General features: G+C 48.6%; 2 protein-coding genes across 2 annotated transcripts in view; one reads left to right on the top strand and one right to left on the bottom strand.

Moving 5' to 3' along the window:
* The window catches only part of LOC119173873 (leucine-rich repeats and immunoglobulin-like domains protein lambik), a 134710-nt gene that overhangs the window by 92626 nt on the left and 17121 nt on the right, over window positions 1-24963 (top strand). Inside the window, exons 2-5 of the mRNA XM_075895403.1 lie at window positions 22380-22451; window positions 23284-23355; window positions 23438-23572; window positions 24125-24268. Coding sequence (XP_075751518.1) covers window positions 22380-22451; window positions 23284-23355; window positions 23438-23572; window positions 24125-24268 — 423 coding nt within the window. The remainder of the gene's footprint in view (window positions 1-22379; window positions 22452-23283; window positions 23356-23437; window positions 23573-24124; window positions 24269-24963) is intronic.
* On the bottom strand, window positions 7970-11509 carry LOC142817773 (uncharacterized). The gene is made up of 3 exons (XM_075895404.1): window positions 11216-11509; window positions 10729-10822; window positions 7970-10457 (listed from the first exon to the last, which is right to left on the bottom strand). The coding sequence occupies exons 1-3, from the start codon at window positions 11366-11368 to the stop codon at window positions 8062-8064; spliced, it is 2643 nt and encodes an 880-aa protein (XP_075751519.1). The 5' UTR covers window positions 11369-11509; the 3' UTR covers window positions 7970-8061.

Here is a 24963-nt window from a genome sequence, read left to right on the forward strand (position 1 = left end):
ATTGTGGCGCAACTGAAAAGATCGTTCATCACATCGGTGGCAACGAGCATGCTTTCGGGCCAGAAACAAGTAATTATAATTTTTAATTGATGTTGAATGTCGATAAAAAGTGACCACTAGCGCCACCCAACAACGAATGTTGTCAATCTTGACAATGTGTTGGTAGGACAATAAATCCCCGCTGGTAAACTTGTTTTGCTTCAAAACAAACACGTTTAACTATTTCAAATTGTATTTTATGCACCTGAGGCAGCTTTGGGTTGCGCCAGAAACCAATTTCTGTTTTTTGTTTTTCTCACGTGCTCAAGTAGGCGCTCGGTGGCGCTGCCAGCAGTGTGTTCGCTTGCCTGCATGCTTGCCTGCAAACGGAGGAGAAACACGACCACGGCGTCCGCCGCTGCTCACGAGAACAACAAAAGAAGTGTGTGTGTGTGCCTAAAACGACCACTAAGATATTTGTTTTATTAATAACCAAACTTCATGAAGCCTGCGAAAACCACGCGCGGTTTCAGTTTTGCACTTTCACTGGCACCGACCAGTGTTGTGGGCATTCGTCTCACCCGTGGAAGGAGACATAACGCGGACAGAAAATTCTTGTTTTAAAATTTTCTATGCACTTTTCAGAGAAACCGCTGGAAGGTTAGACACTCCACGCGGTACGCTTTTTATTGCCACACAAAACAGGAGAGCAGCGAAGGACTGTAGACAGTCCCGGCATTGTGTGTGATCGACACGATGGCGGCATCCAGCATCGCTCTTTTCTAGAGAAAAAAACAACTAAATAGGGCTTTGTTCCAAACTGGCGTCTGTTCGTCTTTGCTTTCATTCTCGATAATGGGATGCCACTTGTAATAAACCGAGCTGCTAAATGTGTGTGTGTGCGGTGAGGTGAGCGCGCAATACAAGCCGGTCGTTTGCGAACTCAGCAGACGACAGGCGCGAAGTGCCTGTCAACACTCTGTAACTGTCCCTCCAAGCTTTTAATCTTACTGACGAGCAAAAAACTCATCTGCTCGTCGGAGAGCGTTAATTGCGTTGCTCCCATTAGCAGTATGAAGCGTCGTTAAGCAGCTTCCTTTTTTCTTGTCGTTCACTCTCATAGATGATGCTTCGCCGAAAGGTCACATCCAATGAAACCAACAGAGAAGCGGCAGTTCCGCTTCTTTCGTTCTGTCGGGAGGGCACTAATTCAAAGAAAAGGGAAATGAAGGTCACGAGGCGGTGTTCTCTTTAAAACGAGCGTGGATTTTATTGTTTGCCGGGGTATATAGAACAGTTGGCGGCTCCCAACACGCCCCACAGTTGTGATAGATTGCGTCGCAAATTGCCCATATTGTTGGAAAAGGTGGCGACGGCGTTCCCCGCGAAGAAACAATTCCTCGTCTTTTGCGAAGACGACGACGGTCTTTCTCGGCAACCTTACGTAGGGCGCGTGACGCTACAGCAAGGCTATTTTAATTGTTCCCGTAATAGAGACGGAGGCGGGGCGTTAAGTTCGTTAAGCCGGGAATGATGGATGTGTTGCGCAGAATAGAGAGGGAGGATGTTAGAAATCTATCGACTTAACGCTTCTGACACGGTTGTCTATAGGCTATCGGCCCACGGCTACCTGGAATTAGATGACCGCCCACCTTCGGGCGTAAGCGGCCTGGCTTTAGAAATAGAGCTTGATTCTCTCTGTCTCCCGCTCCACCGTTCGTTTCTTGGACGAATACTGGGCTGAGCCTTCTTTATAGGCTCAGCCTAGGACACACTGCGAGCTTCCAATATCTAAAGCATGATCGGGTAGCAAGACCGCATGCAGAAGGTGCTAGCAGTCCGGTACACCCATGTTAGGACCAGGAGGCTTGACCTCTCGGTTCCGTTTAACGTGGGAGTAGTTAGGCGGGCTCTCCAATTTTGTATAGGACATTAGGTTTATTTTCTTCCACACCTCCTCCTCGGTAGGCCAACTGCAGGAATCGATTTTTTTTTTTTTACCGGGTGATCCGTTTGAAGGATTCATAATTGACTCGTCGTGTACGTAGCACGACATAGATTATAAAAGAAGCAGACACATGCACAGCATTGTGTCACTTTCTACTTAGACTTTGTCGTGTTGCGCAATGCTATACATCTGACTCGTCAATCCTAAACTAAGAGCCCAGACACTTGTCCTAGCTGCTTGAAGGCTTTCGTTTTGTATTTGCTAGGACTGCGTCAGGAAGGTACGGGACGCTGTGCAAGCTAATAAACTTTGAAAAGGAGGAGGCAGTCGGTTAAAGGGAGGTCACGGACAAGTCTACGTAGCAGCCATCTCCCCCCTCTTTCACCTGTGCGTCCGCAGTATACCTACGCGGCGTGTGTGTATGGCTGGCGCCGTCTCGTTTCGATTCCGACTCCGAAACCTTCGCCTTATCGACGAATCTCGCGCCCTGACGCAGTTTGTTTTTACGGCGCCGGTCCGAGACTTGCGTTACCTGCGAAGAGCGCCGGTCGGGCGCGCTAGTGTTGCCTACTCCTGCGCTCAACAGAGACGGGAGTGACGGAGGCAGCCCTGAAATGTTATTTCAGCGTTTGTGTCTTACGGAGATGTCGTTGAGCGCGAGTGGAAACGTGGCGTAAGAGAAGGAGGGCTAGTACGAAAAAGAAGCAGTAATCATGAGCAATACCTGACAATGGGCTAGTTTCTTAAACATGATCAGCTTTCCTGAGTTTAGCAAAAGGTTGAGGGATTTAGAGTACTGTATAAAATACCATAGGAGAGCGATAAACTGTCCGATAGGAAAGCTACTTTTGCTAACTAAAAAAAATACTGGTTATTATGAAGGATATGTGGTGTTTAGAAAAAAAATGTAACAATTTAGAGTACTTGGTGCTCTACTGTGGAAGAGCAGAAAGCCGTACAATGCGTACATAAAGCCTCGCACTGTTCTCATACACCATCTACAAAAAGGACGGGGTTCAGCCGTAGGACGTACAGATCGCGCGAGCGCAAATGTAACTGGACACAACCCCCTTAATTCCCCTTCCTTTGGACAGAGCGGCTCATACAGAACGCTAGAGCGAAAATACATTTGCGCTCTGTATCTTTTGTAGCTGCGTCCAGGTCCTTTAGTATAGTTAGCGCCAGGAAAGTCGATCAGGCAATAGTCCCTTAAACAAAAAGAGGATGCGGTTTTCTGTATGGGGGTCTTCTTCTAGTCTCGTCTGGTCGAGAAACGAGAGAGACGCAACTTGAGGGTTAGGCATGGGGAGCGCCGGAGGGAGAAGGGCGTTGGGGGGGTCGTTGAGTCCCCCGAGGAACCAACCAACCCACCCCGGCCTCCTCCGCGTCGCGCGCCTGCCTGCCTGCCTGGCTGGCGCCTCCGAAGAAATGCCGCCGAATGTCGTGCCCCCGCAGCCGGTCTCCGCTGCTGCATCCACGCGGACGGAGAGCAAAACCGAGTTTGGCGCGCTTCGCGATGCCCGCCCGGCCGGCCGGCACGCTCTTCTTCCGCCCCTCTTTCGCGCACGCTTGCGAAGCAGCAGTTCAGCCGGGCTTAGCCGCTTCCACCCTCCTCCTTCTTCCTACTACTGGCTTCATCTTCGCACTTTTGTTTCTATGCTTCTGGCGCTCGTCACTTTCTTTCCGTCCGGCTGCTGCTGCTGCTGCCCCTATGCTTCGGCCGTGGAATGAGCGAGGCGCCTCCGCTTGTTTTTGCGCTTCTCCGCCGCCCGCTGGCGGAGGAGCTTGATTGGGTTGACCGCCGGGGTCACGTGGTGCACACACACGCACACACACGGACGTACGCACAGCTAGGCCGCCTACCGACTGCGTGCGCAACAGCAACACACACACAGCTTGCACACGCGGCGGGGAAATCTTGCAGCCGTGTGCTTGAGCGTGCGTATCTATTTTGCTCCTTTCCACTCCTCCTTTCCGCTCTTCAATCGCGTTTCTCACTGCGACCAGCCCAGCCCAGCGCTGAGACGGAGAAGCGATGCAACAGCCGCGTAAATCATTGTCAGAGAAACATTTGACAAGTCCTGGCTCCCTCTATCTCCTCGCGCTGTTCTCCCCTCCCGCTGTGTTGCCGCTCTGTAGGTGTTTGTTTGGTTTCCGCCCGATGGGACGGACGTTTCGCTCGCTTATGTGTGTACGCACGTGTGAACGCTCTGCGCCGCCCGAAGTGGTGCGGCGCGTGCGTTGAGCCGTAGCCCCCATATCCCCCCATTCTCCATCTCCGTTGAGCTAGCGCTGATCATCTGTTTTGAGCGCGCGTTGTCTGCAGGTCTCGTGGAAGCTTTCCGTGAGGAAAAGCGCATGCGAGCTATGCGCTGCACCAGCTGCGCAGTTTGGCGAAGTGTCCGTTTTTTTTTTTTTTTTCGTAGCCGCACTTGGCTGCAGGCGTTAATAAATTGGCCAAGAGCAAGATAAACGAGTGTTTTCCTGAGAGATTGAAGGGAGAGAGTGGTAATCTTAACAAAAGAAAACAACGTAACGAACATTGTAACACGTCGGAGGTGTGCCAGCGCAGCATGCTATCTCGCTCGTGTTGTACACGCTTGCATGTGCGTCATCTGCACGCAGCCGCTCCGTGACGCACATACCGTGGGTACGCCGACCGGAGCGGGGGTTCTGGCTTGGTGTATTACAGCTTTCCGCGAAATGTTGTAGAGGTCATCTGGCCAGGGGAGGGGCGCCGAGTTATAAACACTTCTCCTTCACGTGAGGGGGTATGGCTTCGATATAGCACTGGACTAAACAGAGTTAATTAGTATCACGGTCAGCGTGGGGGCGCGGCACCTTTTCCAAGTTCGTTAATGAAGTCGCTCCCCCTCTCCCCCCCCACCCCACGAAAAAGAGGATTGCCCGAGAATAGCGCGAAAATAGGCTTCAAGATAGAGCCGGACTAGGAGATATGCAGGTGCTATAATGATGGTTAGCGCAGTATGAGATAAATAATACTCTTGTGTAGTATAACAAAATGCGAAATGATTCCTTCTCTGGCTTTCTGTTCATGTTTGACTCTTAACCATCTGCATGCCAGAAGCAAAGTCATCTCATTGCCGTCAGCTCGCTCCGTTTTTATTTTTTTTAAACATTGTTCGACGTTTGACAGCAGTGACCTACTTTCGATTCACTTAACTGTCAATTTTATGAAATCTCGTCGAACGAGTGCACACGTAGTGTGCTTGCGTGAGGACAGATTGCGGTCGTGTTTGAAACACGGCGGAATTCGACCCTTGATTTATTATAACTTTTGAGAAGACTCACACGCACGGGCTGTATACAGACTGCCATTTCTGGGTCATCGTAATAAACGTGGTGCTAACATGGCTCAGCGCCACGGGGTAAGCGGCAGAAGAATGAATGAACGAGATGTGTACGTTTAACCAGTGTGCGGATGTGGTTAATCGACAAAGCGACTATCTATACACACGTATACTGCCGCCTTCGAAGGGCGCAGACGATTCTGGTCGTCTGCTTCCCTCACTATACGCATTTATGCGTTTATGGCGGCCTGCCGCGGGCGTATTACATGATTTACGCTCGAAGCGTGCTCCGCATTTTTACCGGGGCGAGCGTCTGCTTGGCTCACTCGTTACTCTGTACTATTATACTATTATTGCTGGCCTCCGGCCCCCGCCGGTTGCGCCGGTGCATGTGAATTGCGACGCCTCAATGGGTGCCTCGGCGAGACTTTTTTTTATGGTGCGGGGGGCAACTGGATGGACCGTTAGGGTCGGCCGGCCTGGTTAGCTGGTCGGCTCTTTCTGTTGGTCACGGCGCGCTTCAACGAGCCGTGAAAGCCCGAAACGGGGCTCTTGACCGGCTTGAATCGTCTTGAATGCCCCACGACGGCTCTCTTCATAACGGAGGCCCGTGGACTGGAACGTGGACCGGACAGTGTAACCGTTCAATTTGCCTGATGTTATCGCGCATTTCGAAAGCGGGAGACACGGCTCTCTTCGTTGTACTTCCTTCCCCGGCCGTGGAACTTTTTCGACTTCTAAAATGAGAGAAGGGTTTATTTCTCGCATTTAGGGCCCTATCTTCAGGCGCCCTATATTCCTCGCCGGTTACTCCTTCTCAAAACGCGTGTACAACGACAGCAGCAACCGTCGAGCCTATCAAGATTTCGCGCTTCCGACTACGTGCTGGCTACACTTTTTTTTTTTTAGTAATACCGAAATTAAATCTCGGGTGGCCTCAGCCTTTCGCGAGATATATGCCTGCCCCTTCTCTCGCGTGTTCCCGTCTCGCCTCGTTTCCAGACTCTTCTTCGAGAACGAAACGACAGCGGGGCCTCCTCCGTAGAGCGCCGGCTTCCTCGGATACGACGATGAGCAAGGCAGCTCGTCCGTGTGGGGTGCCGCTGAGAAAGAGTGGATTTCCGAGCCAGGGGTGTGTGCGTGTTGAACCCAGTCCTGTTCCTCACTTCTCCTGCTGTCATATCCTCCGCAGCGAATGCGCACGCACGCACGCACGCACGTACAACACTCGAGGCTCGAGTTCTCCATCAACACGGGCCTTCTTTCCCGTCCTGAAAGGACGGGCGAGTCCCCGGCTACGTCCTTTTTCTTTTTCCTCTGCCCTTTCTGTAGCCGCTGCTAAACTGTCGTGTCTCCGCGTCTTCCGACCCGCTGCTCCCAGCTCCCGTTGTCTGTCTGGTGTCCCCTCTCTTCTCTCCACTGTCTCCCCCTGTCTTGCCTCGGCGAGCATGCGGCCTCCATCTTTTGTGTGTGGGGGGGGGGGGAGGGGGGGGTGTCTCTCGAAATACCCGCCGTTCTCTCGAGGTACTCGCCGTCGAGTCGTCCTTGCAGCGCAGTGAAGAACGCCGCGGGAATCCCGTCGGTCCTTTGGGTCTCCCAGCCAGATGCACCAAGGCAGTGCGAATTCTCGCTTCTCGCCCCCCTTTGTTCGTCCCTAATACCTCGGCCGCGCCGGCGGTGTCGTCTGAAAGGAAAAAAAAAAAAAAGAGAGATCGTCAAAAGGGTTAAAACCACGGGAAGCCCTCGCTTTTTTTCCTTGCCTGGCGCACGCAGCTGCTTACTACGGTTGTGTAGTAAACGCGACTCGGTGCGTGGAGTTGTTGTCGCCCGCAGTGCACGGAATTGGTGAGACGGCGCTGCAGTTTGTGCTGCCGTAGGGTGCCTGAATGGTTTCCCTCGCCCGCCGCTCCGTACAGGGTGGGGACAACCGCGTCGTCTGCTAGAGCGTCCGCCATTACATATCTCACCCCAACGAAACACACTGCCTGCGCGCGCGTATGAGGAGAGTTTGAGAAGAGTTTAGTGCGAGAAATGGTATTTCGCGCTATAAAAAAGCAGTCTGAATATGTGCGTCTGTCATTGGAGACTGTTTGCAGGATAAATCTACATTAATTCATGAAGCGCACGCCTTTTCCTGTTACCTAAACTCACCGCACTCCTCAGTGGCTGTGCAGCGTGCCAGCCACTCAGTAGTGCTCGCATTGTACGCGTTGAACTTACTTCATCCTGCTTTTTCCCCCGCCTTGCGTGCCCTCGCAGCTCTGAATAATCTTGCGGGAATGAGATTCAGATTTGTTACACAGCTATTTTTCTGTTATAGCTGGTTGAGATAGTGAAACAGCGTAAACATCAATTGAATCTCTCGTTTTTATGTGACCACTGAGAAAAAAATCTTACTAAGTTATTGGAAAATACAAGATGAAATGCAGTAATAACGATTTTGATGCCCTATACCTGTTCAGTTTTTCTACTTTCCATAGATATATGTAAGCGAGCAATCTAATTATCCGAGAAGTATCACTCTCGTATTCTGCCTCTGTGACGCTGTGTCGGTATTGCTTCGACCGCAATAATATTAACTTACCATAAACATTCTCCAAAGATCACAACCTTAGTCAGCTTAAAGATCACAACGCTGTTTTTATCTAAGAATGTGATATTGTATAACAAATAAGAAAAATGTCTATGAACTTAAGGAGGAGGATGAAGAAAGGACAGGGAGGTTAGCCAGTTCACAATGAACTCAAAATATTTTAATCAAACAATAAGTGTTCTGAAAGAAAAAATAATAAAATTTATAAGTGACTGGTCCAGTTCGGCTGGTCACGGAAGGCTTACCCCAGCGCACGTCTTGCTTCCGTGTTCATTGACGCCGTTTGAACTAACGTGGCGCAAATGCACGCGAAGCCTCAGTCTTGCATAATTCGCAATAAGGAGTTTTGCTACGGCGTCACTGTGCTCGGAGCAAGTCTTTACGCAAGGGCGCACCATCTCGTTCAAATAATCGGTCACGGCCTTCAACGGGGACCTTAAGCGCAGCAAGCCCTCACTCCAACTTATGATGCCCCTGAAATGCTCTTCACACGACTTGAGTGTCAGCAAAACATCCTTGCTGGGATATGTGAGGTTGCCACCTTCACTCCTGTACTCCTTCAGAATAGTCAGAGTTGCGTGCTCGCTTTCAGTTGAGCCTAACAAGGCAGAATTACAATGCCCGCATCCCGCTACAACACTCAGCATACCTTTTAAAAGGAAGCCGCCGATGTAGAAAAGGATGTTGCATTCGTTTTCTTGAAGTTCTTCAATGAACAAAATTTCCGAGTCATCAATGACATCAGCTTCCACCTCCCCGTGCTCTTGTTTGCCTTTTGCAAGCATGTCGGCGAGGTACTTAGCATCGTCGACTTCGTAGCTTGACGTTCCGGGTGCATGAAGGAACTGACTCACGCACACAAGCTTCAGGGCACACTTTAAGTCATATGCGTTAGGAACAGGCTTCCTGATGCGCACCACCGAAAACAAATTTTCGAGGCAGTCTTGCAAGATTCTGCTCGTGAGGAAGAATTCGTATCCTTCACTGCGCAAGAGAATGTCTTGGAGACGAAGAACGACTTTTGTTGTTATTAGTAAACCTGCTTGCGAAGGCTTCCACTGTGCCTTGCTTCCCATCTTCATTCCTTGAAAAACTTCGAGGGCCGAGTTCAGTAGCTCAATTGATTCGTGGTACCTCCGCATGTCTCGAAGGCTGAGAGCAACTGATGGGTGGCGGGAAGACATTAGCGTGTACCAGTTGAATACTAATTCTAGAAACCAAGCTGTTGTCTCTGCCTCCGGCTCTATCGCGTCCTCTTTAATTAGGTACCGAATCGCTGCAGGAGCTTCCCTGAAGAAGCGGACAGCAACTCCCACTTTCATTTTTGTGAAATGGCCTCGCGAAATGTGTAACTCTGAGAGCCTCGGGGCGACTTTCAGCTCTCGTTCAGCATCATACTTAATTACACTGCGCACATGGTCCACGTTCACTTCTTTTGATGGCAGATTGTGCTGGCATACTGTTGCATCACTCAGAAAGAATACTTCCGATGAAAGCAACTGTGACTTGACATTCTTCAGCACGTGTGCAGCATCTGCTGTGAAAAACAATTCTTTGTCTTCCAGACAGGGGTGAGGCACTGAACATACAGTAATGGAATTCCTGTGGCTGGAGAATCCGAGCTCGCGCCACATAGCCCGATTAGAAGCCCCCATGTCGCAAGTGACGACACGGATTCTTAAAGAGATTTCCGCGCAGAGCTGCACTATCTTCATGACGTAGTCCTTGAGGATACTACCCTCTACATGACTTCCGGTGAAGTGGTAGGCAATCACTTGCTTCCATCTCGTATTCAGGCCTCCTACCATGAACACTAGTGCGTGATGTGCAGGTTCGTCTGGATTTTCTGGCATAGTTTGCCCCCCCAACACCACATCCTCAGCGCGATCGAGCTCGTACCCGCGAGCAATCTCCATTTCATCCAAGAACAAAGCACAGTCTTTTTCAATGTCTTGCATGTTCTCTGCTTTGATTTTGAGAACATCGATGACTTCCGTCAAAATTCCGGGAAGAAACTTGAGGCCCTGAAGGCGACGTGCAAGGGTTTTTCCGGATGGCAAGGGGTAGCCCAGATTTCTTAGTGTCTGGTAACCAGTTTTTCCACAGGAAAACTTAATCTGAAGCGCCTGCTTGATTGTTTCTGCAGACCAAGTGCTTCCCTTATTACTCTGGCGCCCAAGAGCCTGCAGCTGGTCATCATTGAGGAATTTCAAACGCTGTCCGAATAATTCCATTTTGGTTTCCAATTTTTTCACCTGTTTTTTTAGTGCTTGAATGGTTGAGGTGGCTTTCCGATGGACTTGATGTAGCTGAGTGTATTTTCTGCCCATATCGGAGAGCTGCTTATTTAACTGCTTGTTTTCACGTGCCCCGTCAGGTGCATCGGCCGAGATCACAACTTCTTCCCTTTCCATAATGTGCGGTACTGAATCAGGCGTCTGAGAATTGCAGCTTTGCGGTTGCTGTGCGCCAAGACTGTCTGTGCGTGAATTTAAATTCGCCTGTGCACTTGTGAGTGGCGTACAATTAATGGCCGTAGAGTTGTCACCGCGTGTTTCTTGGCATGCATCAGGCAACACAGCAGGTCCTGCCCTGTCCTTTGGCGCCTTCCTTTGTGGAGGCAAGCCTGCAGTGCAAAAAAGGACAGTCACAAGCTGCAAGTATTACAAGGTAGCCAGCTCTAATCACAGGCCTGTACTGGATTTTAGCAGTATTATAGGTTGCAGACATATGCCTTTTCTCAGGTCGCAGGCACGTACCCCGACTTTCTTAATATCCTCAAACGAGGAATTCCACGGATCATCCTAATTTTTGAAACTAAATCATTTTAGCCTTGTACTGTTGCCACCTGTTAGGTTCATACAGAATCTTTGACGCACAGTGAAACAGTAACTTACCCCTGAAAGGGAACACCGTTGGCACAGCGTTCGGCTTCAGTTTTATCCACTGGTCAGCTCGGTGCTGCTCGAAATGGCTTGCTTCAAAATGTGCCTGTAAGTCCGTTATGAACCATGAATTTTAGCTTAGCTTAGCCTAGACAGAATTACTAGAAAGACACAGTATACCACACAACTTTTATTGAATTTCGTGATTTGCAATAAACGAATGAAAAACACTTTTCTGTAAATACGCAATTTAATAACAAGCAGCCTATTTTGTTTATACATATAGTGACTAAAAACTGGTACAAACTTCAAATACTGCGGCTGCGCCACACGTTTCCATAGCTGCACTTTTAGAGATCGCAAAAAAAGAGAGAAACACTGCAACTTAGACGTGAAGCGTTTACAGCACCGACAAAGTGACCCACAGACACGTATACACATTTAAAAAAACAAGTTTCAAAGTTCTCGACGAGAAAAGAACACATGTCGGGATACTCACACTGCATACACACGAGGACTTCGTAGGCTGCCACTTGTCTCGCTTAATCTTCACCATCCATAGCAGCCTTCTTTTGGGCTCTGTCGGAAAATGGTAGAGTTTCCAACCATTTCTGGAGTTGTTCGTGCACATGGGCACGCAGCACCCAGTCATTTCCCTAAAAAAGTATATGACAGAGCGGCCACAGCTCCTTCTTTGCTCCCGTCGCTATGCGAAGTGAGATCTGCAATGGCGGCGGCCGTCAGGAAAAACCGGTCGCGGCGGCGAGCACCCCGTCAAACAATGTCCCCACCCTGCAAGGAGCGGCGGGCGAGGGAAACCATTCAGGCACCCTATGCTGCCGCGCGCACACACACGGGCAGGCCGTGGCAGCCAGCGGCAGCAGCCGCCAAGAGTCCGGTCCGATATTCGGGCTTTCCGGCCTTTTCTGCTCTGCGTGCTAGATAAACAGAGATTGGTAGTGGGCGCGAACCCTGAGATCCTTCCGAAACGCGTTTTTTTTTTCCTCTCCTGTTGCGCATTCGATAGAAGCGATGCAACTTCCAATACACCCCTTCCTTCTCATCTCTCCCCCGTCACTTTTTATTATTCGGTATGCGTCACTGTAATATTTCGAAGTTACCAAGCTGACCAAAAACTTTAAGCAGTGTGAACAGTCAGCTTGCTGACCTACTCGGTGTCAGGTTCATCCTTGCTGGTGTGCAGTGACAGGCCGGAACAGCCTTCTTCCGGTTCCGGCCTGGCACAGAAGCCTCCTCGTGCTTGCTGCTCGTGGGGACTCACGGCGGCCTCTCTTAAGAGCTCATGTTCTCGCACCTCCTCACGCACGTGCCGTTCTTTGCATGCCAAGGGTGGCCGAGTCCTTTGGTGACCTTTGCTCTCCCTCCCGTCCGAAAGTAAAGGAGCGGCCATTCAAGCAGCCCTCAGACTTCTGTTCCTTCAGTTTCCGAAGGAGAGAAGCCTTCATAAGTCGGTGAGCTCATTCATGAGTCGACTCGCTCATAGTCGCCCCACCGCGGTGGCCCAGTGGCTAAGGTACCCGGTTGCCGACCCGCAGGTAGCGGGATCGAATCCCGGCTGCAACGGCTGCATTTGCGATGGAGGCGGAAATGCTGTAGGCCCGTGTGCTCAGACTTGGGTGCACGTTAGAGAACTTCAGGTGGCCGAAATTTCCGGAGCCCTCCACTACGGCGTCTTTCGTAATCATATGGTGGTTTTGGGACGTTAAACCCCTCATATCAATCGATCAACTCACTCGTAGTCGGATGAAGCCGTGATTCTGAATCCGAGTGAGTGATTTATATTTTATCGAATCTTGAGTTCGAGTGAGTACGGCCGACGATAATGCTCGTGAGTTTGAGCCCGAGTGATTCAGGTTGGAAGAAAGTTTAGTGAGCCTGAGTCCGAGTAGGTTGTAAGCGAAAGGCATATTTATTGAGTGAATCTGATTGAGCTCCATTTATTACGGACGCTTTGGCTGGCAAGTTCCCAGAGAGAGCCTAACGTATACTTTCCAGATATCTACTGCGGAATATGCAGCGATCTCCGTACGTCTTTCGCTTCATAGACGCCAACGCAATGCAAGTGTGTAAACCCGAACGTAGTTTGTAGTTGCCTTCTGCGTGAACCGAGTTGACTTTGTTGTTTTAAAAAAAGGTAGAAAGAAAAAGGAAAACGTGGTCTTGCGCTTATGATGCTCGCTGTTATTTACATGCATTGCGTCCCGTATTTTTGATGATCTTCTTTTCTGCAATGCTGGCTCGCTTTGTATTTCATGGCTTCACGACGCAAATTGAGATCTCAATCGTATTGGGACGCGGTAAATGTAAAATAAAAAATAAAATATAAAAAATAAAAAAAACTGCGCGCGGCGCCGTGTATGACTGTGAATAGGTGAGCTTTGTCTTTTCCGCATCGTCGCCATGGTTTGTAGCCAGGCGCATAAATTTGCACCGTAAAATTGTCCTCGACGTCTTATAATCCCTTCGCGTGTAAAGAGGGAAGCTTGTTTCGATTTCCTGTTGCTTCTTTTCCGTCGGGATTATTGCAAAGTGAAGAGAAAAAAAAAAGAACTAGCCCACGCTATCATTTCTTTACCATTCTTTTCTCTTTTTTTTTCTTATACCCCTTTACACCCCCCCCCCCCTTAATCTCTCTCGATCTCTTCGTGTAAAGCGCTCGCTTCGTCGCGCAGGTCGGGGCGTTGCGAGTCTTTTTTTTTTTTTCGTCCTCTTCGTCTTGTTATCTTGGGCTGTGCTGCATATCGGCGTCAACTCTGCGTGTGTACACACATCGCCTCTGCGTTTCTTATCTACGTCGACCCGGGCACTATATCTCTGAAACGACACACACACACACACACACACACACACACACACACACACACACACACACACACACACACACACACACACACACACACACACACACACACACACACACACGCACGCACGCGCGCGCACACAAGGAGTCGCTGCTTTATCTCACGACGTTGAGGCGCGAAAGGTCAAACGTCGGTAGCCCCACTTTTGCTTCGTCAGGATGTTGAGTAGACTGAGCGCGCTCTGTCAATAATATACGGCGCGGCCTTGGGATGAGAGGTTTGTGGATGGACCTGTATCGGGCACGATGTGATGGACGGGATCAACAATGAAGACATAATAGCGGCGATGTTGCCGACCGGTATGGAGCCTCGTTCTTTGTGTGCGCCTTTGTGTAACGGTAATCAACGAATGCGCACTGCTTCGACCTCTCTCTATGAGCACGTATTGTTTTCTCTCCGCCCTCTCATTTCTTTTTTTTTGTTGCCTCTGTCGACCTTTGGTGTCCTACTTAAAAGAGATATCTTTGTGCCACCCTTTGCGCGTCTGGGGAAGCCATTGTGATCGCCGTTGGAGGTCTTGACTCGCTTTGGTTGAATATTCCGCGGGTATTCGTTGCTCTGTACCGTGTGGTGACAGGCATATCGGCGCGCTGATTCGCTCGCTTTCGTGATTCTTTTTTTTTTTATTGCGGCAAAGACTTGCCTTTAAGACAATGCCGTGATCGTACAATAACTCCCTTTCGTACGCGCAATAACTGCTTCAAATATTCTTTTTTTCCCCAGAACTGTGCAGGATTTGAATAGTTTAAATAACCATCAAGTCACAACACAGTCTTTAACATCCTTTGCCGCTGGTCTGGAACAACAAGGAAAATAATTTTACTTGTGTGCTAGTTCTGTTTTCTTTTCTTAAAGTGAGAGTGATGTGTCATCGGTTAAAATTTTGTTACGTTTGTTTACGTTGTAAAACGCAAGTGATAGTTATTTGTTCGCTTTGTGTTATATGGCTGCCTACTATGTGAAATGTGATAGGCTGTTCTATCTGTTTGCCTGGTGTTATATGCTGATGTTTACGTCTTTTGTACCCACCTGCTAAAATTCCTCCAGGGGATTGCAGTACCAATAAATAAATAAATAAATAAATAAGACGTAATATTTTTGTTGAATGTGTGCTGTTAGGTCGGTGTTGTGTATGAAGGGAAGTAGTGTCTTGTGGAATCTGTTTTCATGTCTCCAGCGGTTGTAACTAGCTGTGTCGCTGTAGCGAAGGCCGGCTTGAGCGGCCTTCGTGATCCATTCGTTCGTTCATTTATTTATTCGTTAGTTCGTTGTGACTCATACAGGCTTTCTGATAAGGGAATTTAGGGGCCTCGAGGATATCCGCACCGCACTATCTTCAAAGGATGGATTGATTGGTTGATTGATTGGCGGATTTCGAGTGCACCCTTCCCATAAACACGATCGTCTTATATACATACACACAACACAGGTCGTGTACTCGATAAGTATTCGTTTTTTTTTCTTTTTATTTTCCTTCTGCAGTACTTGCTAAGCTCTTAACGTACAACGACTCACGGAACCGATGCGTTGCTTCCCTCCCTCTTTTGAGGGGAGGTGTATTTAAATTTAAACTCATAACGTGGGGTTTAAGTAGGACAATTGGTTTGTTAATCAGCAACGCTTTTTCTACACATTGTTCGCAATGCCTTATGTGCATGGGACTGATGCAATGAGCCGCATTCTGCGCCTTGCCTCGTCGTCGTCGCGCCTTCTAATTGCGCCCTCGTCCTCACGTCCGTTTCGCTGCTCGGCCTTCTCCGACGGGACGTTTCCTTAGCCCATCCCGTAACCTTTTTTTTTTTTTTCATTTCCCAACCGCGTTCACTGGAGCGTCATTGCATTGCATCGATAGTCGTCAGTCCAAGTGTGTGTACACACAGTGTGTGTGTGTCGATGCATTAGCGCGAGAGCAGCTTTCTTATCGGCGTTCCGCGAACGTTTCTGAAGAGGAGGAAAGTGACCCTCAGGGTCGAGAAGATGGTGGGGCAGTGGCGAAAAACGACGGCGACGTGTGAAAGGTCGTCGGGAAAGTTGACCTCGACCGTCGCCGAGCCATTGCGTACGTGGTGTAGTGGCAGTGGTGGTCCTTGCTTCGTGTCGTCGTGCTCTTTCTTCTTTTTTTATTTATTTATTTATTCACAATACTGTAAGCCCTGTCGGGCTGTTACAGAGTGGGAACTACATCATACAATGACAATTCTAATTTACCAACAAAAGATTCAACTGTGTCTACGTTCTCAAAGAAATAGGCGGCAGGACAGTTCCAGTCGACAATCGTTCTGACAAGAAAAGTTTTTAAATGTGTCAATTCTCGGTGTGTAGGGCATAATTACGTGTGGGTGATTGGTTCTTGATGAGACTCTTCCTGGGGGACGCAAATAGAGAGAAGGGTTTAAATTGAGCTTATTGTTGTAAAGCTGATATAAAAACTTTAGTCGAGTGATTTTTCGGCGAATGGCAAGTTTAGGAAGTTTAACCTCAGTGAGCAGGGTTGTTATTGACTGCCTCCTCTCATAAACGGAAAAAATAAATCGCGCTGCTAGCCTCTGAACACGCTCCAGTTTATCTATTTGATATTGGTGATGCGGGTCCCAGATCACACTAGCGTATTTTAAGGTAGGCCGAACAATAGTTTTGTACGCCTGAAGTTTAACCTCAGGAGGAGCACCTCTTAATTTACGTCTCAGTAGTCCAAGTTTCCGCTGCGCTGATCCGCAGATATTGTCAATATGTGCATTCCAATTTAGTGTATCTGTAATTGTCATACCAAGATATTTAATTTGGGTGGATCTTTTGATTTGGTTAGTATTCACTGTATAGTCAAACATTAAAGGCGTTTTCTTGTTTGAGACTGTCATGCAGGCAAACTTCTTAGGGTTGATTTCCATATCCCATTTTGCACACCAATTGTGAATAATATTTAAGGCATCATTTAAACAAGTTTGGTCAGAGACATTCTTGACGGTCAGAGACATTCTTGACATTCCGAAACGAGCGCGCCAGTCACCCTTGCTTTTACGGGATTTTAAAAAAGACCTTTGGGTGCCGTCGCCTTAGGCTGTGGAACGAATGTTCTCTTATTTTTGCAGGTGTCAGGTGTTATCATGGGTTGAGGTGTCAAAATGGCGGCGCCGAAAGCAATCCGTAAAATGGTCCATACTTTTTTATCAGGCAAGCAGCTCGATGGAGTACACCAGTGCCAGCAGTTCACTCGCGTACGAAACGTTCGGGAACATTTATCAGAACAAGATGGCGGGTCTGACTTTTGTGTAACCACTTAGCTTTCACGCTGCCCTGTCCTATCACCTGAATTTTATTTGACTATTTATGTTCTTTTGTTTTCGCAATAACGAGGTCTTCCTTATCTGAAGGTTTCCTGCCATGGTAGTAACTGGGAAGGGGGGGGGGGAGAGGTCATGTTATTATATAAAGCTCCGATGCCCACGGGTGTTAGGTTTACGCTTTATTCCGAACGTGCGAAATCAAAAGCTCGCCGTATAACTCACGCCAAAAAAACAAAAAAACAAAACAGGTGCGTGCGTATATGTGGTCATTCTTTACAGCTTGCGTTGTGCGCGCTTGTTAAACCATTTGAGCCATCCTCATTTGGCACAACGCCGTCTGCTCCACCGGAAGTAGGACAGATTCCATATACTATAGACAAGTGGCCGTCACGTCAACCGTTTCTGGTTCTCCCTCGTATCCTTCACGGACGAGGCGGGTCCTCCTTTATGGGACTGATAGCGGTTGCCGTCTTCTGCGGCACTGCTTATCGCTTTCGCGAATTGCGTCACACCGGTGTTTACGCACTTTTATCTCTCCCCGCGTCCCCGCGTCACGGACTCCAGGAAAGCATGTACTCATTACTTGGTAGGAGAGATATCCCCCCTAGCCAGCCAAATTCTAAAACGGGCTCTCGCTGATCCAGCCCCGAAACGCATCGTATGGGCTCCTGGCCATCAGGGCTTACGAGGTAATGAGGCCGCTGACACGGCCGCCCGAGCGCTTACCCACCGGGCTCCTCACCTTGGCTCTTATGACTCGGAGGCCAATACACCGCTGCTGCGGTTCAAAGGAATTCTGACCTATTATCGTGACACTCACCGCCTTTACCCGGCTCCTGCAAAGGGGTTGAGTAAGGCGGAAGAGCGAACTCTAAGGCGCCTGCAGACAGGTACTCTACTCTGTCCTGCAATCCTAAAGCATTTCGATGCGAACACAGATGGGCGGTGCCCACACTGTGGGGAGACGTGTGATATCTTCCACATGGTATGGGCATGTCCGAAAAATCCCCACCTACCCCCTTCCCCTACCCCTTCCCGAGAGGCATGGGAGACTGCCCTCCTCGACAGCTCATCACTAGAGTCTCAACGGGCTCTGGTGAGACGGGCGCGAGTAGGGGCCTCGTCATGCGGTGTCCCGGACTAAGGACGCCGACCATGTAGCAGGGTCATGCTTTGGCCCCGTACCTCTCTCTTTTACAATAAATGTTTTTCATCATCATCATCCCCGCGTCGCGCGCGCGCGCGAGCTGACTTCCCTCCATTTTTCTATTCACGTTCTCGTCGAGCCTACGTGTCTCAAGGCTCCTCCGCGAGCGCGACTTTAGCGCTCCGCGGTTTCAAAGCGCCGCCGCGAGACGTCTTCACTGAAGCGGTGCGTTAATTTCGTTGCCCGTTTCGTTATTCGCGCGTTCGTGCGCGTCTACGTGGAGAGTGTTATATCGAATACTGGGAATTTCGACCGTTTGTTGTTCTTAAACATGCGCTGACATTGCGCCGTACATGGGGCTATATATATATATATATATCTTTTCTCTTCCGTGGAAATGCGACCGCTTCGGCCGGGATCCTTCGTATTAGCAGCCCAGTGCCTTTTGTGTTCAACTGAGGCAGTAGATTATTCGAGAAAAGCGCATGAAAAGGAGGTTGTTTGCATCGTTTAATTGAAGCGCATAATAACTACAAGATAAAAAGGGGAAACGAAAGTGCGCACGGGAAGCGAACCAACAACCTCCGCGTTACTCGTGTATACGCGCGCGGTGCGTGTTGTGCTGTATAGGACAGCGGCTGGCATCGTCCAAGGTATCGTGTGTTTGTTTGCGCAAAAGATTCAACCCTGGGAGAATCAGTCATGTCTGCTAATTATTTTGTTTAATTAGAAAAGTCCCGTGAGTATTGTACACTCGCTCGCAGGCCACCGTGCGGCGTGTAACCGTAATCTAGTCGGATATAATCAACCCCCAATTAACAGTTTTCACAACCCTTTCGACCGGGAAGTAGAAATTCCCTCGCGAGCTCGGACCGTCTGGCAACGATCGCGCTAAGCCTTCTTTTTCAGATCGTCCTCCTCGCGCGCGAGGTACAAAATTGCCCATCTCACCAGTAATAACGGGGTTGCAGAGCTATAGCAGTTCGATCGCGCTTCCTCATCGAATAATAATAATAAAAGAAACCTTCTCCCCACAAATTGTTTCAGTTCGTGCGCGCATTGGACGAGGAGGACAACCGCCTTGTTAGCGAGAGCGGGGGGAGCCCGCTGATTGGCGCAATGCGTCGAAAAAAAAAATAACAAGAAGGAAGACATAAAACGAGTAACAGAGCCTCTTCTTCGTCGAAGGTAGCGCGGGCGAGCGTGTGCGATCTAATCGGTTCCGACCGGCCGCGCATATGTGTGCGCGTGCGCGCGCCCGGCGCAATTTGACAGATCACGCGGGGCTGCATGCGTCTTGCGAGGGAGCTCCGGGAGATCACGTGACCCGTCGCGTACGTCGTCAGCGCGTGCGTGTGCTGCCCCAGTGCGGACATTCATTTATGTACGCGCGTTTTCAGCCGCGCTGCTGATGCATAGCCGAGAGAAAGGACGCAGCTGTATACGATGAGGGGCTCACGATGCGCCCATTTAGGAACGGCTTGATTTATTTCGTTACGTCGTTTTTTTTTATTTTTTTTTCGTGCACGGCTCAGTTTGCGCTAGCGCCTTTCGCCTTGTGTATGTCTCAAACTCAATTACGCGCTCTTCATTCTGGGACAGAAGAGCACTATTTCGTGCGCCTGTCTGGATACACTGTCGAAATTGTGTCGGTAGCGTTTTTTTTTCTTCCATCTGTTTTTGTTTTTTGCTTTCTCTGGCAATTCGTGAGTCAAAGCTGACAAGGTGACGACTTTGACACTGTGACGTAGTTTGAACACCGGTATTTGTCTAGCCAGCGAACTGCCTGCAAATGACGCGCCACGACGGCGGGGCCTGACACAGTTAGCGCCTTTTTTTTCACGGTGCGACGGCGCATGCGCCGCTTCCCTGGCGAGAAAGTCGAGAAACGTTACGGTAGGGTTTCCGCCGATCTCGAAGGCTTTTGTTCTGGCGAGCTCGGTTGTCCCGAAACACCCGCAAAGCCCGAGCTCCCCCCCCCCCCCCTTTTTTTTTTCTTTAACAAAACGGCAGCAGAGGGTAGCGCAAAAAAAATAAAGGCGGCAGCCTTAGGCTGATTTTTTTTTACCTTCTTCATGATAACAGTTTTTCATCCCCCGATCGTTGAGTAAGGCGCTCCTGCTTTATCCTTACACAGGAGGCTCGCAACGCTCATGTGAATTTGAACAGATCCCCCTGAGCTGCGTGCGTGGCTCATGGCAGTTGGCAGACGTTCAGCCTCCCACCAACCCTGCACCACCTTCTAAAGTGGCGTGTATAATGATGGCGTTGCGTGGATCCAGGCGTATATCTGTATACGTGCACTGTGAGGGTCATGATTCACGATCCTCGCGCGGATACAAAGCTAGACTGCACCTCACGCCACCCCCAGCCCCCCGCGGGAAGCGCCGTTCAAAATGGTCTCCGTAGCGCACCAAATCCGTGCAGTGCAGTCGAAGTTTTATTACGTGTAGCATCAGCCAGTGCGCGATGTTTTTTCATTCAAGAAAACAAAAGGAAGGTTTGCCGGTAGAACATTTTTGTCTACTTCCGCATCACTAATATATTCGTGGTTCTTCATTCAACATGGCGTCGGGAGCAGGCCTTATAACGTTGGACACAGCGGATCAACGAGGCGTTTCCATCGCGTTGATGTGCGACCAGCTTGGGCCGTTTCACTGCAGATTCCCTTTATGTGCTGCACGGATTATCCGCGCTCCGAGATGTTCGCGCAGCTGCCGATGCGGTCCGTGCCTGTGTCTTTTTTTACCTCTGATGCGCACGTTCGCGGCTCGTTCTGGTGAATGACGACGTGCCGAACATTACACGGTTTTGGAACACAGACAGATGTGTGCGCTTACGCGTGGGCTTATAGTGAACATTACCATTCGCGCGCGCCTAGGAGGTATCTGCATTTTCCTCCCTCCCTCCTTCCTTCCCTCCCTCCCTCCCTCCCTCCCTCCCTTTTTCTTTTTTTGACAAGGCCTAAGGCCTTAGGAGATAGGAGACGGAAGGTCTCCTATACGACCGAGTCCAGACCACTAACCAGCCGGATTTTGTGATGAAGTTAATATGCACTTTCAAACTCCTTTAGAGTAAACTACGATGTATCATACCCCTGTCACGCGGGCACTTAAAAGTCTTTTAAGTAAGCGGTCTTTTTTCGAAAAGGAGTTCCTGACAGCAGACACACGGCACAGAGCGAACTCCTTTTCAGAAGCGGTCTTTTTCGTAAACGGAATTCGTCGATCTCTTTCCCCACTTGCCCTCGCATCCCCTACAGTTTATCAAATACCTCCCTGCGGCGCATCAGCAGCAACCAGTGCGCGCCACATGACGCGCTCGAAGCCGCTTTGAAACATGTGTTATATCTGGGTTCAACACTCTTTTCGTAGTTTCTCAATTTGTGGTTTTGGCAATAGTAATTAATTAGGGACTTTTGAATTTCAGAGCTTGTTTCGACTGCGTGGTCGGAGCCATAGTCTGTTTCGAGCTGCATTTCATCGCGCAGCGGTAGCCGATACCGCCTCGCCTCGCCAGTGCTGCACGGTATTAAACTTACCGGTCGCGGTTATTTCGAGATCTCGCGACCCCGTTCAAACTCCCCGCGCGTGTGCTTCTGAAAGCGCGCCAGCGTTATCGCATTCCGCACCTCTGAGGAGACGCCTCAGCCAAGCTGCCGCTTATGTTTGACAGAGAGGACTCGGTTTCGGCGTGTCCATTGGAATGGCGGGAAGGTTGTACAGATTCGGATTTGACGAAATCTCGTCGTAACGAAGTCGCGTTATTCCAACTGTCGCTTTACCCGAACTACATCGAGGCTGGGATCGAAGTATGCTGTGTCCAGCGCGCATTGTTCTTCGCCAAGCGGCGCGATCAGTCCAAGCGTTAAGGGAGTGTTTACACGAGTCCCATTGTGCAAGTCAGACGCACTGTGACAATCGGTACTAGCAAAGCAGCGTTTGATCACTCGTTCATGCTCCGGTTGTCATAATTTAAACCCAGCCTAAGGTTATGCAAGTCTTTTGAATGTTTTTTTCCCCCTTTGTGTGTGTCATCATCAAACGATGGAGTCTTATAAAATTCTCATTGAAGATCTGGCTTAATGTTGTACTTTTAAGAACATGGAGGAATTTGGAATATGTGTCTTGTCAAACTGTATCAAACCTGTTGAACAGCAATATTAATTCAATTGCAAGTTTTTTCCCCACCAGAACTAATCCTCGTGCGAAAAAGTTCACCTTAACAGAGTTCTTCTAAATTGGCTTGGCTACGACATTGGTGCAATATTGCGAAGTGTTGACAGAAACAGGGAAAGGCAATTGACATCTCGATCACTCATGAGGTTTTTTCCTTTGTTTGTCTGTGCAGGGACATCAGTCATAACGAGTTGACCGTGTTGGATGCAAGGAGCCTACAGCACCTCACTCAGTTAAAGCGCTTGTGAGTAATTGCATCACCAATGCACCTTTGCAACCCTTGTCTTATGGACATACTTCATCAAAGTTGTGTGAATGGAATGCAGTGCCCTACAGGAGCCAAACTGTTGATCGTTCATATAGACAGATGTCATTTTAATGTAAACTCATCCGACATAATTGAATCTTTTTTAAACACATCTAAATTTTTTCTGCATGTGTGATTATTAGATCAAAAAATTTGTTTTCACTTGTAAATTACAGTTTCACTTGTCAGCTACAAAAGCCATCTCAATATTTTTCCAACTTATTGAGTGTGGAAGTCGAAAGAGGTTCTGCTTCTGCCTTCAGAAGGGCATTTAGTGATACAATGGTTATTATAAACTATATTGTTTGTTACTGCATTTTTCTGAATCCAATCTGTTTGCAAAGAATATAGGTATGATTAAATATGTAGAGGATTATGGAAGGGAACCTGAAAGATGTAAGTCGCTGTAATGTTATGGAATTCATTAGTAGCCAGCAAAAATCAACCATTATTCACCGTGAGAGTGGAGTAAAAGGAAAAATGAATTGCTTCTTGGCAAAGATGGTAATGCCTTACTTGTAGGTTATCGCTCTCTGCAGTGCAATGCAATGCAATGCAATCAGTGCTTGAAATACAATCAGTTTTTGTGTCCGTTTACTTAGCATGGATGATGCATTTGGATACAGTGATGTTCATTGTGCCGTAACATTAAGTAGCACGACCTCAGCCATATTGTCAAGATATATAAGTTTTGCTCGCCCCTGACAGTGTGTTCACATCGAGATGTACAGAAGTGGCGCTCACAGCAGCATTGTCGATCTCGTTTCAGAAAAGCCGCCCACAACAAGCTCTCCGCAATTCCAAATCTTGGCTCTCATCCCCATCTAACCGACCTTAACCTGTAAGTCGATGTCCTGTTGAATAGATACTGTAATGCCGAAAGCATAAACAGTTCCAATGAGACATTTATTTAACTATTTCAGAGCTCACAACGCCATACCAGAACTTACCAGTGACCTGAAGAAGCTCCCTCAACTGAGAAATTTGGACTTGAGTTTCAACAAGATCACGTCTATTCCTGCTGGTGTGTTCACCAACAATTCCAACCTTCAACGCCTGTAAGTATTTGCAGCGTGGCATCTGTTATAATGACTTTAAGGCGTTATTTTTGAAATAGTCTAGATCTGCAACAATCGCTGCTTTGCAGCTACATTGTTTCATGCATCGTTTGCACCTCAATGTTAATTTCACCCTGCTATATGTCGATTGATTGATTGATATGTGGTGTTTAACGTCCCGAAACCATCATATGATTATGAGAGACGCGGTAGTGGAGGGCTCTGGAAGTTTCGACCACCTGGGGTTCTTTAACGTGCACCCAAATCTGAGCACACTGACCTACAACATTTCCGCCTCCATCGACAATGCAGCCGCCGCTGCCGGGATTCGATCCCGCGACCTGTGGGTCAGCAGCTGAATACCTTAGCCACTAGACCACCGCGGCAGGGCTGCATAATGTCGTGCCAATCATGAATATTCATTTCTACATCTTTCACAGCTATCAAAGTATGGTATACGCGTTGCTAAAATGTCACTTCTTAAAATAGAGAATACCGCAGCACTCCTGTGTGTAAAAGTAAAAAAGTGGCTGCTCTTGTTTCTTTGCGCAGGTTCCTAAGTTCAAACAAAATTTCGAGCATCAAGAATGGTTCTCTGGAAAACCTCACGAGCTTGCAGACACTTCAGCTCAACAGGAATCGTCTCTCCACCATTCCCAAGAACCTCTTCCTAAATCTTAAAAGCCTCAAGCAACTGTGAGTTTCGCACTTAAGTTTATTTACTGCTTCCCACTTTTCTTGTTTCACTACTAAAGGTGACATTCAGCGCTACTTTGTTGATCGTATAATGCGCTCATCGCATCACTGTTAATCAGTACCGGGCTGTTCGTAACCGAAAGTATTATGGCATGGCCAGCTAGAGTAAGTTTGCTTATGTGGTACTGTGCGCCGAAAGAGGAAAAAATGAAGAGTAGCTAAATTCTGCAGGCTAAGTAGAGCAAATTTGTCGCTTCAGCTGGTTCTTGTTAAATCACTATTGGAGACCTCAGTCGAAGTACGCTGGCTCTCACTTCTTGTCAAACAAGCACAGCCAAGTTTGGATGGTCGCAATGGAGAAATGATCAACCTTAGTTGGCTGTTTTAAAATTTATGCATGTTAATTTGTAAGCTATACTCTGTCACTCGCGAGTCCTCGGGAAATGTGCATAATGTTCGAAGAATGAGCGAAGTAACGCTTGCCTGGGTTAGTGAAACTGCTTACCTGCCCTGTGTTATTGTGAACTACGATCAGGTGCCCCTCCAGGTGGCAGTTGTCAGCTTGCTCTCTCCCTCTTTCCTCTCTGCCCTTGTGTATCTGTGTGTGCAAATCAAATAAGTAAGGTTCTGCTTCACTTCTTATGATGCCTGGTGTCTTACACATTTGAAAGAGCGCATTCATATCGACTGGACTT

This window comes from Rhipicephalus microplus, chromosome 5 (assembly GCF_043290135.1).
Source record: "Rhipicephalus microplus isolate Deutch F79 chromosome 5, USDA_Rmic, whole genome shotgun sequence".
Classification (NCBI taxonomy): domain Eukaryota; kingdom Metazoa; phylum Arthropoda; class Arachnida; order Ixodida; family Ixodidae; genus Rhipicephalus; species Rhipicephalus microplus.

Bases quoted from the DNA above. Each gene is read 5' to 3' on its own strand.
- LOC142817773 (XM_075895404.1), bottom strand. From the start codon at position 11,368: ATGACTGGGTGCTGCGTGCCCATGTGCACGAACAACTCCAGAAATGGT. The intron at 10,823-11,215 runs GTGAGTATCCCG...ACGGACTTACAG, and splicing joins AGTCCTCGTGTGTATGCAGT to GCACATTTTGAAGCAAGCCA. The intron at 10,458-10,728 runs GTAAGTTACTGT...TTTGCACTGCAG, and splicing joins AACGGTGTTCCCTTTCAGGG to GCTTGCCTCCACAAAGGAAG.